The sequence below is a fragment of the Vicia villosa genome, linkage group LG1 (genome assembly GCF_029867415.1).
Source record: "Vicia villosa cultivar HV-30 ecotype Madison, WI linkage group LG1, Vvil1.0, whole genome shotgun sequence".
In the NCBI taxonomy this organism is placed as follows: domain Eukaryota; kingdom Viridiplantae; phylum Streptophyta; class Magnoliopsida; order Fabales; family Fabaceae; genus Vicia; species Vicia villosa.
In genome coordinates, this window is record NC_081180.1 from 241,469,524 (window position 1) to 241,482,486 (window position 12,963).

The 12,963-nt window shown below is 35.9% G+C and overlaps 2 protein-coding genes across 3 annotated transcripts; both read right to left on the minus strand.

The window, feature by feature from the left end:
• Positions 1–3,279: 3,279 nt before the first annotated feature.
• Positions 3,280–5,726, minus strand: LOC131624479 (BTB/POZ domain-containing protein At3g22104-like). The gene is made up of 2 exons (XM_058895423.1): positions 4,667–5,726; positions 3,280–3,768 (listed from the first exon to the last, which is right to left on the minus strand). Exons 1-2 carry the CDS (start codon positions 5,618–5,620, stop codon positions 3,382–3,384), a joined length of 1,341 nt encoding a protein of 446 aa, XP_058751406.1. The 5' UTR covers positions 5,621–5,726; the 3' UTR covers positions 3,280–3,381.
• A 1,314-nt stretch (positions 5,727–7,040) lies between these two features.
• Positions 7,041–9,263, minus strand: LOC131624487 (uncharacterized). 2 transcript variants are annotated; one of them, XM_058895444.1, is made up of 2 exons: positions 9,008–9,263; positions 7,041–7,592 (listed from the first exon to the last, which is right to left on the minus strand). In XM_058895444.1, exon 2 carries the CDS (start codon positions 7,555–7,557, stop codon positions 7,276–7,278), a length of 282 nt encoding a protein of 93 aa, XP_058751427.1. In that variant the 5' UTR covers positions 7,558–7,592; positions 9,008–9,263; the 3' UTR covers positions 7,041–7,275. The 2 variants fall into 2 exon arrangements, with proteins under 2 accessions (XP_058751427.1, XP_058751418.1); XM_058895435.1 differs by having other exon boundaries at positions 9,012–9,250.
• Positions 9,264–12,963: the final 3,700 nt, after the last annotated feature.

The window sequence follows — 12,963 nt, forward strand, 5'->3', positions numbered from 1 at the left end:
GGAGGATGAGGATGAGGAGGAGGAGGAGGTCATACCGGATGTTGACCCTCCAGTCAGGGAGGAGGAGGAGCAGGAGGAGCAGGAGGTGGATAGCTATCCGGGAGGGCCTTTTGACACTTCCCTGCTGATTCACTACCAGGATCACGTCGCTCAGCGGATCTGGGAGGGAGAGGTATTTTTTTTAACTTAGCCGTTTATTTGTCACCATTTTTTATAATTTTACCGTTTATTTCTCGCTTATTTGTTTTTTTTTTGTAACAGGAGAGAGAGCCATTGAAAATGGTGAACCACTCCAGGAAGATTTTCGGTCTGTTTAAACCAGCAGCTCAGTGGTTTAACGACCATGTGCGAGGTTCAGGGCTTAGCGGGCTCTGCATGACCGGGTACACCACCATCAGCACCGGCATGCAGGGGGCATTTGTGGAGCGCTGGCACAAGGAGACGTCTTCTTTCCACTTGTCGGTGGGGGAGTTGACGATCACCCTGCATGACGTCCAGTGTCTTCTCCACCTGCCTATTAGGGGGACCGCTGTTGGACCACTCCAGGATCCAGAGGGTCGAGGCCATTGAGTGGATGATGCAGTATTTGGGCCTGCCGCACGAGGTTGCTCACTTTGAGTGCGTCACGACTTGTGGGCCTCATGTCCGGTTCACTACACTGAGCATCTATTTTGAGTTCCACCTGGACGCGGCGGCCGAGGCCGAGCAGGAGGATAACGACCTATTCAGGGAGTACCACCGCGGCTGCGCTCTCCGGTGCTGGTACATGCATGTGGTAGGCGCTGCATGCTTTGTGGACAAGAGTGCCAGGTACGTCGACGTGGCCTACCTCCGCTATTTCATGGACCTGGATACCGTTCACCAGTGGAACTGGGGGTCAGCTACTCTGGCATATCTCTACCAGAAGCTGAATGAGGCCTCCAACTGGAGGACGAGGCAGTTGGTCGGATCCTGCACACTGCTTACGGTACGTTTTATTTTAATATATTATCATATTTATATATGTTTCGTATTTAATTTTAATACATTATCTTGTTTCTATTTCAGAGCTGGATCATCTCCTACTTCTCCCGCATCCACGGCTTTCACATAGATCCTGCGTACGTGGACGCCATGCCCAGGGCCGCCAGATACGCTCTCCAGAGGGGGAACGATGCGGTAGGACCATACCGTCTGTACTTGGACCGCACGATGCACGACGACGTCACCTGGAGGCCGTTCGTCGACTACGCTCAGATTGTCCCCTTTGACGGCATTGCTCTATATTCAGGCTGGTTGGCATGCGGGACCGGCATCATGGTTCGATATCTCCCTGAGCGGTGCATGCGTCAGTTCGGATTCGTGCAGCGGATACCCAGGTCACCCTTTGAGGCTGCTCCCGACACTGTGACCCGAGTGCAGCTCACTACCATATGGGAGCATTGGGAGGATCATGTGGTACCGCTGGAGTACCGTCTCACTCGGGTCACCCAGGACTGGCACAGTGAGGAGGGATACGTCACATGGTTCTACCGGGTGTCACATCCTCTTCTGAGACCCGACATTCCCGGCGCTCCTAGGCCAGCACACGAGGAGATCCTGGAGAACCAGCAGGCCGAGGATGATCACGCCATTGATCTCATGCCGATCTGCCAGCGGATATCGATGCTTGGGCGGGACGCGTTGGATCGAGGTATCGTGGAGCGGGGCGGTCCAGAGGCAGTCGCCGTGATGGAGATGATCGTCACTGATGCGGACCGTGCGGCGACATACAGGCGGCAGAGGAGGTCTCAGGGGGAGAGGTTTAGGCACACCCAGTAGTGGTCGGGTTTATATATTTTTTGTTATCGGATTGTATCTTTAGCACACTATTTTTATTTTTTTCGGTTTGTATATATTATTTTCATCGGATTAGTATTTTTTTTTTGTTTATTTATCATATTAGTATTTTCAGTTTATCTATTGCTTATTTTATTTGGCGTTTGCGTTTAATTAAAATGCGAGACTGTTATGAAAAAACATAAAAAAAAACACAGTTTCTGCATAATTCGGAAGTTCATTTCCGAAGACACCCCCCACGAGGTGTTTTCGGAAGTTCATCTCCGAAGGCACCCCCCATGGGGTGTTTTCGGAGATGCACTTCCAAATTAAGGAAATTTTTTAAAATAAAAAAGCGCTTCGGAAGTTCATTTCCGAAGCAAGAGTATTTTGGGATTTTCGCTGGGGGTGACCCCCATAGGGAGGTGGCCAAAGAAAAAACCTAAAAAAGACGTTACGACTTTATGGGAGACATTATGTCTCGAGCTTCTTAATTGTCGCACGTTTTTTAATCGACTGAATTTCACTCCAACAAGTTTTTTTCTTTTGAGTCATGCTAACGAGTGCTCCAGGGGCACTGGTTAAACATTCCAAATAAAAAAATTATTTTAGATCAATTCATTGAATAAACATAATATTCTTTAGTAAACTTAATTGTTTATAATTTCAATGCATTGAATATATATATTTTAGGTAAAAAACTTATCTTTTTAATCTATTAAACAATGTTCTACTTACCTTTTTAATCTCTTAATCAGTGCCCCCGAAACACTCGTTAGCATTACCCTTTTCTTTTTTTGTTCAATAATGAATTTCTTTTTGTTGGGTTGATGCTCTCCAAACTCAGGTGATTTTTCACTAAATTGGATTAACAATTAAATGTGTTATTAATTTTTATTGTTGGGTTTTTTTATCGTCGTACACATCAATACATCATTGTGTGACATCATGATAGTTATCGAACATAATTTCAATTAAAGTAAAACATTTTTTAATATATTAAAGAAAGATAGAGGTAAGAAAGTAACTCTTCATCTCAAAGCCCTCACTTGTCGTCACATATTATCTTCTTCAAAAGGGAATGGGTTAGACAACCAACTTCTCAACCTTAATACTTTCACCAACATATAGTCAATGATTATCCAATTTCAAAGTTCTTACCATTAGACTCCTACAATGAAACAAAAAATCTACCAAGCATGTCAAGATTGGTGATACCATAGTAACATTTATGCTTTGTTTGGCTTAGAAATGAAAGTGAAAGGAAAGAAAGTGAAAGAAAAAAAAAAGTTGTAAGAATGAAAGTGAAAGAAAAGTGAAATGATTTTTTAGTTGTTTGGTATAAAAGAAAGTGAAAGGAAAGAAATGAACAAGTGATAAAAGAAAAATTATATATTTAATAAATGACATTAATATTCCTATTTAGCATAAATAAAATATTTAAAATATCAATAAATATGTGAAATCTGTTGCATAGAATATCTGTACAAAACTGCATGACCTAATTTCCATTCAATTCTAAAAAACTAATTAACACTACACAATAATTAACACAAAATTCAAAGCCATAAATAAAACTAATAATCATGAACAGAATTTTGGCAAATATATATTATTGTTCATACTATGAACCCCTGACTTCTTTACACAAGCCAGATGGGTCCCACCTTCTAATCCTACAATTCTCTTTACCTCTTCACCATCATAAACTATCTTTTCAACAACATCCTCTTTGACATCTATGTTCTTGAGGCTTTTACCAAACATGGAGTCAAAGAAGTTTTTCAAATGGTCATTTTCTTGTAGTAATGTTTTCATTCGACTATGTCTAGTTACATGAGCTCTTGGTTTTGTTTCTGAAGGAAATACTAGGTTTCTAGTAAGATGTCTCAAAATATCTGGTGACAGCTTCTCATGGTTCAATGTAGAACATATATTCATCTTTTCTTTTTCATCTATTCCTGCATGAACCTATGAATCTTTTTCAGTTAAACTCTCAAATATAAAAGATAATTCCAAGTATAATACTAAAAGCCAAGATTTTAGGAAAAATGGTACATAACTCAAATACCATCGCGACAAAACGGTATCAGAAAATTTCGATACTATATCGTTATTCAGCATTTTATAATAAAAAAATTATCGTTAATTCACATTGTGACGAACGCAACGCAATTAGTATCAAAACATTTGTACCTAACGAAATCGTGAAAGCCTTACGCACCCACAACGCGACAACGACCGTTACTTAAAATCTAGGTAAAAGCTTATAAAATAGCTTGATCAATACATATTTTAAATGTGTTTATCTACATATTTTACATGTTTATATCAATGTTTTAAAAACTAGACCAGAGATCAAACCACTGAAACTTCCTGTTTATGAGCTCAACGAACCTTTAATATATTGGGATCGAACTAATGGACAAATTGACTAGTTCAACTGATCAGTTCAATCTAAATTTTAAAACAATTGCAATCTAGCAACCATGATTGAAGTCGCATTTGATCGTGACTCTCCGTAATATTAAATATCAAGAGGACCATGAATGTGATTTAACGCCTAGTTTAATACACAGGGCTCGTCTTTTAGGACATGTAAAGTAGACTATTGCACATGGCCGTTTTTTACGGCGTGCGAGGCAGACTACTGCACAATCACATGACTTAAAATTTATCACGGTTAAATCATACATAAACATGCTCCCATTAAATTCATATCATTGTTAAAACGTGGTTAATTAGGGCATATTGTTTCATCAAGATTGAACCGTGACTAATATACACAAGACCTTCAAAAACGTTTTTAAGACGACTCTCTTGTCAATGGAGAATGTAAACAATTGAGATTAGTAAAGTAGTAGCTTACCTTTAGATACATGTCCATGGCTAGATATAACTGATCATGTGATTCCCTCACAGTATCTGGGAGTACCATAACCAATTCTTCAAACTCCCAAGGTTGAAGATGAGGATCAGGAGCAACTTCCACAAGGAACAAGTCCATCATTTTAACAACTCTCTTAACTCTATTCAAATTTACCTCAAAACCACCTCCTCCTAACAAAAAAATCTTCATAACCCTTAAAACAAATTCAACATCATAAGCATGATCCTTCCCAAGTGGAGATGGAAGAAGTAGATAATCAATAGTTACTTGATCCAAAATAGGACCTATAAGACTCTCTATATTGTTTCTACAAAATTTGCTTACTTTCAAACCAATCGCGACCCGATTAAGATTGAATAAATCCTTGCAAGAAACCGATTCAATATCGAGCAATGTAAGAAGATTGATTATAGCCTTCATTGTCTCAATCTTAACATCTTGCGAAGCATTAACGCAACTCGAATTATGATAGTAGAAGAGAAACTTCGAAACAACACAATGATCGAAATTGTTATATATCATTTTCCTTATGACATTCTCCAACAAATCGATCTTCAAAAACAAAAGATGTTCAAACCACCATGTAGCTTCGGAGAAGCTAATGATACTACTTGTGTCACAAGAAAACTTGAAACTTGATCTGTTTGAAGAACATGTGTATGGACTTGTAATAGTACATGGAGAAGCTAACCTTTCTATGAATTCATCCATGATTTTGTCGAGAATCGCTAAGTAGCCTTTGGAATGAAATAGTTCTTGACATTGTTTCAATGCTTCCATGAGCTCAAACCATGTCCAAAATCGAATCCCTTCGAGAAAATTTTCCAAATGTCGCTTCGAGATCGATGTTTCGAGACTGTTGTTACATTCTTCCATCTCCAAAAATTGAGCAGCAGAATATAGTATGGAAACATTGGATGAAGCTAACTCCATTTTGCTACTATTGTAGCAATTAAGCCTAATTATGAACTAAAAAACATGAGATTAAATTCATCATGGAAATAAATTATACAAAATTAAATACATATTAAAGTATTGAGAATTTGAAACATTAATAATGCACTTCGTGGAATCCATAATGATGAAGTGTTTTTGCAAGAAGGTCCACTTTGTGACATGCTTGCAATATTTTAATCATGCTGTAATGCAATGTTAAGTGTGTTAATTTTATCATTATGTTGGAAGTAATCAATTTTTTTCTCTAAAGAAAAACAAATATTCTCACCTTGTTTACAATGAATGTTTCTTCTTCTCCTTTGTTATTCACTTCAAGTTTCTTCTTCTAAATCAATAAGTACTAATTATGTACATGTATTAAAAGAAATAAACAATTGTGGGGCATGAAGATGTAATGTGAATGATGAAAGAGGAATGAAAAAAGGGAAGTTAATGGGAATATGTTTGCTGTAAAGGATGCTTAGCTAGAAGAAAAGAATGGTGTGAAATGTAATTACAAAAGTGTTTTTTAATTATTCTTTTTTATATAAACTTCCCAATTGGATAAAATAATCTTTCAAGTCGGAAAGAGCAACAATAAACGGAAAAACTCTTCAAAAAATTTAATATTGTTGCTTGTGCAGAAAATAATCTTTCAAGTCGGAAAAAACTACAATAAACGGCAAAACTCTTCCTCAAAAGATTTAACATTGCTGCTTATCCATGGCTGCGTTTGATCACACGACCTCTGGTTAGGGGGAAAGAGACCCTTACTATATCAATCCATCTGCCTTATTTAATTGGCCAGATCATAAAACCTTTTTATTTAGTTTTTATTATATGTTTTTACGATAAAATATTAACATGTAATAATATTATTTTAAAGTTTTTGTATTTAATTATTTGAGAATTTAAAAATTAATTTTTCTAACACAACTTCTATTTATAGATTCATTAATAGGAGGAACTCTCATAGTAGTCATAGCACATGACTTTCTTTAAACATGTAGCCATGATTACACAAAAATATATTCCATCTGTTACTTTATAATTGTTGTATTTCTAAATAAATAAATTAGAAATATAAAAAGACAAATAATTACTGTAGTATTATAGAAAAAGAAAACGTGGTGGGAGACTCTGTTCATGTTAGAAACATGTGCTACAACATGACCATGTGCATTAGTCACACTACCAGTTCATAATTCAAATTGTGACCAAATGTACCATTTTCCCTTTTTCCGTTACTCATGCCACCAATTTATGTTATTGCTTTCTTCACCAATGCAGTGGCCACTAAGTGGACATTCAATGGAATACACATGAAATGAACAAGAAAATCAACACAACTAGTTTTACTTTTAGGTGAAAAGAACTTTGACCCAAAATTCAAGAGACCGTTTTTGCTGACAAAGCACAAAAAGAGGTTTCAGACTAGCATAAACAATAGGTAAATTCAAGCTTTTACAATAGTAACCAATCATCAACCTTAACAATAATGTATCTAAGAAATGGCTTGTTGTCTGTATCTTACACATTAACAAATCACAGATATTGTAACAGAAGACTATATTTGGACTTCATGTCACACCTATACCGGGGTGGAGGGAGGGATTATAGCAACAAAAACTCCGATAATAATATTTGAGATATTAAAGAAATTTCAGTTTTCCATTGGACATAGAATCCTTGACGAGCTCCATATGGCACGAAGCTTTCTGTGCTCCACTCAACCCAGAACAGGAGCCGCTTCCTATGGTGATTGCGAAGTAAAGATAAACAGTACATAGAATAGTAAGGAGCACGAGAGCAGATAAGAGGAAGCGGTGCCTCTGGAAAAGTGTTGACCAACTACCAAGTCCATCCTTAGGTCTCCTGACTGATGGAGACTTTAAACGAGGAGAAGAGGAAGACAGAATGGTGTCCAGAACCATGGCTTCTGTAATAACCTTCTTCCGCGCACTTGAAGCTGCAAAACATGCCACAAACATTAGTAAAGATGTGATTATATGAAAATCATATGAAAAGCTAAAAATGAGACATTTCAAGGTTGCCATTTGACTTTTCTCTATATATAACCATGCAGAAACCACAGCAGGTCTGTTTACTTCAGGGAAAATACTATGGAGAGTTTTGATATCAAGTTATCAACTATTTAGAAATGAATGGCGGTTACTTCCAAAAGTGGAAAAACACGTGAAATCATGACCAGATATTAGTTCAGAGTGCAATAATGAGAAATTTCTAATTCTATGACGTGCCTGAGTCTCTCATACATAATCCTTCATAAAGATCAGTAGTCAATGTTTGTCAAATAGTGGTATTATAACGATATAGAGAAGTATAATTTTAACAAACCAAGCGTATATTTGTTTTGTGATATGCAAATTTATAAAGTATTGTCCAATAGCGGATTATAACGCTATGGAGAAGTATTATTTTAATAATCCATATTTGCTTTGTGATATGCAATTTAATAAAGTATTGTCAGATAGCGGCTTCAACAATGCTATAGCACTAACAAATCAGATATTAACTCAATGAGACAAGGAAAAAGTAAAACCATTGGTATACATTCAAATAAGCCAATTGCAAAACAACAAAAGAAATACTAATCACCAAACAACCTCTAAAAAACAGGAAAAACTCCACACTTCATTTGCATAAAAAGCTCTATAGCACCAACACCTTTGAACAAAATCATGTCCGACACCACACCACTTCATGCAAATACTAGCATGTAAGTGTTGGTGTCGCGTCCGTTCAATAATTACAATTGTGTGTCATGGCAAAGAGCCAAAAACCCGCAATATCAGCCAAAACTTAAAATTGCGCGCGAACCCAAAAACCACCATGATATCCGCCATAACACCACCATGGCGAATATTTGATAACACTAAACAAAGATAAAGAGGCTCTATACGACAACAATTATGGACACAACGCCAAGGTTTTTATCATCTCCGCGACAATAATTACACACACACCAGCCTCATTCAATTGCAATTTTCTGCAATATCAAAGATCACAACCAGACTACATACAAACAAAAACAAAACAAGCTTTTTACTCCTAAATCACCTAGTAATGGTGTCATTTAACAAACAATAAACAAGGATCTTTCAATTCTTGAGCTTCCATACAAACCAATTTTCCCCCTTTTTTCACATAACACAATAATCAAACACATAATCCCTCATAAACCACAAGCTAAGAAATCCAAATTACAACAACACAATCATCATCAAAAAACAACAACACACATTCTCTAATATCAAATCAAATTAAACATCAATCAATTAATCACAATAGAAAATGCTAGGTTAGAAAAAAAGTCACAGATCTGATAAATCAAAAACGAAAAGGAGAAAGATAGACACATACATACCCTAGAGTTACGTTCTGTTTGGTTCCGATAACAAAGACGAAAGCTTCTCTGTTAATTAAGCTGGAAAAAACAAACAGGGCGCAAGGAAGAAGGGATTATGAATGCGACGGTGGGGAACGTAACGATAACGATCGTTTGTTGGTTCGCTCGTTCGTTCGTTCGCTCACCGCCCAACAGTTATTTTGTTGAGAATGTGAATAATAAATAGTGTAGGAAACAGCGGTCAGTTAATAGTTAATAGATAAAGGTTCGGTCAATACGCGTGAGAAACTCCTTCATCTCTCTATTATTATCATTCATCCTATATTGCTAATTTTCTTTCTTTTCCTTTTCTGTTTTCTTTTTTGTTTTTATTAATTTAATTTAGTTAAATGTTAGTCATAAATCATGACATGTGTTGTTATGCCTTAATGCCTTATGAGACAGGGATCTTTAGCAAATTGGTTAGTTAGTGATTGCCAACTAACATAAGCATAAATATTTTATTCTATCGGATTAATAGTAGTATAAATTAAAATTGACAAATCCAAAAGAAGAAAAAAAAAGCGAAAATTAATTATTTTGTAAAAACGGCTCGAATCGAATCAGCTAAATCGACCCTTTAAATATGGAGTTTACCAAGGCGTTAGTGAGTACTCAAAAGGGGGTGGACGAGATTAAACTGATCTCGGATATGATTTGTAGAGCTTGTCATAGTAAAAGAAATGGCAAGTTCCCTCGTTCATGAGGCCAGCTCGACCTTGAGTGAGGAGATTAGTTCGACTTCGCTGACTTGGCAAAAATTTAGATAATGGTTTCAGTCAAAGGATTTAAAATAATTTATAGAAGGTAGATGACAAAGATGGTCACACTCAGAAAAGGAGAAAAGGTCATTAATGGCTATAAACTACCAAAACCATTAAGACTACTCAGGTATATATACACACAAAAGGGACAAAGAGGAAACACTCATTCACAAACCACATACACTGAGACTTTTTTGGCGTTTGGAAATCTTGGGTCACGATAATTCGCAATTGGATTAAGTCGAGTGAAAGATTCGAAGAAGGTGATTCTGCCCAAGGAGTAGTGGTAACCAGAGGATCAATTGGTATTATCGGGTTACTTGTTTCAGCTCAAGATCAAGGGAAAAGAAAGAGTTAGAATCAACATCAAGCATTGGGTTTTTAGGGTTGTATTTCTACTTTTCTTTTGTAAACAACTTTTACAAAGTAAGATTGATATCTCAATTCCATTTGGAATTAGGGGTAAACGTAGCCAAAGTGAGGACGATTGGTGAACTGCCTATACAAATCCTTGTGTCCTCTCTCTATCTCTCTCATTTACTTTCAATTGCAAATTATTAGATTCGTTGATTGTGCAATCGACGCGTTTAGATAAAATTTAAGTAAATTCAAAACTATTTTGTTGAGTTGATTACAATCCATAAAATTGTAACTGGTTTTTGAAATCAACAAAACAATAAGAAAAATCTGACCAACATCGATTTCACACCAAGTGTTTGATAATTTGTCTCTTTGTGTTTGTTATTTTATATTTCATTGGAAACACGTTACTATTGTGATTACATTCAAACGTATTATTTGTAGAAATATATTGTCTTTGTAGCTTATCATTATCATTGCATATAACGTTGGTTTAACACATATCCGAGTTTTTCGATAACTGCTCGGATTAGACGAAAAAATTGATCTGGGTGTTTTTCGCTTCCCATAGTTAACTAAAGGGACTCATTCACAAATAACGACCTTATTGGTTATATTGCTAGTAAAGTTACGTAAGGTGTACTTTTTGCAAGTACATTTGACATCATTGCGAGGCACTTTTAAAACTAACATGGGTCACCCTCATATATGTATTAATAATGTTAGTCCAAATTATTGTTAGTCTAAATCTAATCTCGGTTTGGTTAATGTTAATGCAGGTGGGATAAAGCTATTTATCATTGAGAACAAGGTTGATCATTATTGGTCTTGTGGTAGAAGCTACAACACTAATTTTTAAAGGGGAATTTCTAGTAATGGGTTTCTTGGGTTCTCCGTGTCAAAACTCAGATAAAATCTCATAAATGAAAAAGGGAAAAATCAACTAAAGAAGCTCTTAGTTGAATAATTGACTTGAATCTGGAAACTTCCACCAACAAAGAAGAAACATATGAGTTTCACCGAAGAATTCAAAGTGAACACCAATTTCCTCTTATGAAGATGAAACAAGGAGAATATAAAAAGTGTGAATAAGACACAAGTTCTCGCTATGGAATTCAACACTTAACTTGAATGACCATGATATGTTGGAAGTTAAAATGAGCTATCCATTGGCTCGATCATGCCTCAATATAATAATTACACTTGAGTAGGCCTAGGCGCATCACTTACCTCTCATTTGTGTGTGGTACACATGGAGGACGTTGATATTCTGCAAAGTGCACGATATATTCGCTTCTTAAAATAAGTTTTTTTTTACTACGGTCAATTATCGTTTCTTATGTGTTTTGTGATTAACTAAAACAATATTATTTTGATTTGCTTGAATAGTTTGTAGGTTTAAATTATAATAAAAGATAGCCTTCGGATTATGATTTTTATCTATGACAGATCATGTTAATCATTGTCTCTACTCTATCATAAGAATTTTACCCTTTGCAAATTTTTACATAGATAAATAAATGTAGATTATATCTCCTTTCAGAGCATATAATTGTATCTTAACCAACTAAACCACCTATTTTCATTGTCGGTTCAATGGTAAGGCTCATTACGCAAAGCTTTTTTTTAAGTAAAACAAAACTTTCTCAGTTAAACCAAAACTATTTTCATGTTTAGGTTTAACAGTCTAAATTTTATTTATCGAATATTAATCTTCATATTTCATTCAATCGATTGATATTTAATATTGTCTCTGTTGAACATGTGACTACATACACAAGAGAGGGGGTGAATTGTGAAAGTTTAAAAATTGTTGATTTAAAACAAATCATTATTGAAATCAGAGTTTGAAAATATTTTATAAAACATTTGAATAAATATGTAGAGGAAATTCAAAGTAAAGAAATTTTAATGGAAAATAAAAGATATAAGGGAAGAGAAATGACATTGAAGATTTATAGAGGTTCAGTATAACTAAGTGACATACTCCTCTATCTAAAAATTGATCTTGAGAGTATCCACTATATTTTAGGAGTTTTTAGAAAGTTAAGCCCACAAACCCCTTTATATAAAGAAATGAAGCTTTTAGGATAACTTCTAATCAAACAACAAACAAAGCTTGAAGCGGCTAGTCTTCAGACCAAATAACAAACATGCATGAAGTGGTTAGTCTTCACACCAAACAAAGATTTTACACAGGCTGGTCTCGAATCAAGATGAAGTTTTGAATTAGATATCCTTCGAACCGAAATGGGATTTTATATGGGTTGACCACAAACCAAATCGAGATTTTACCGAGATGATATCGAACCTACTCAGATTTTACACTAGGATGTACTCAAAAACCAAGTGAGATTTTACACCAGGATAATTTCAAACCAATAGAGCTTTTAACCGGGCTGAACTCAAGAATCCTTGTGCAGTACTGGCTGATTTCCATGAACCAAAAGAGAGTATTTCAATGAGGGAGCTCACGAACGAATCATGTAGCATATCAAATTTGATTTCTTGAGTTTCCAGAGCTTTGATTTTAACGCTTATCAGTAATGGATGGATCCAAAACTAGTCTCTTTGTCGCTATCACTACCACCTCCGCCCAAGTAGTGGTCACTTAACCTCGTCCTCTTCCTCCTCTTCCATAAAGTGTTGTGAATCATGTAATAGATGTTATTTTGCTTCCGAATCTTCTTCAAGCTCCTATAATCGTTGGATATATTCTAGCACTTTTGATCAAGCTTTTAATATCGACCCCAACTTCACTACCTAAAGCCTTACCTAGTTTCCAACTTTTGCCAGCCAACCTCGAG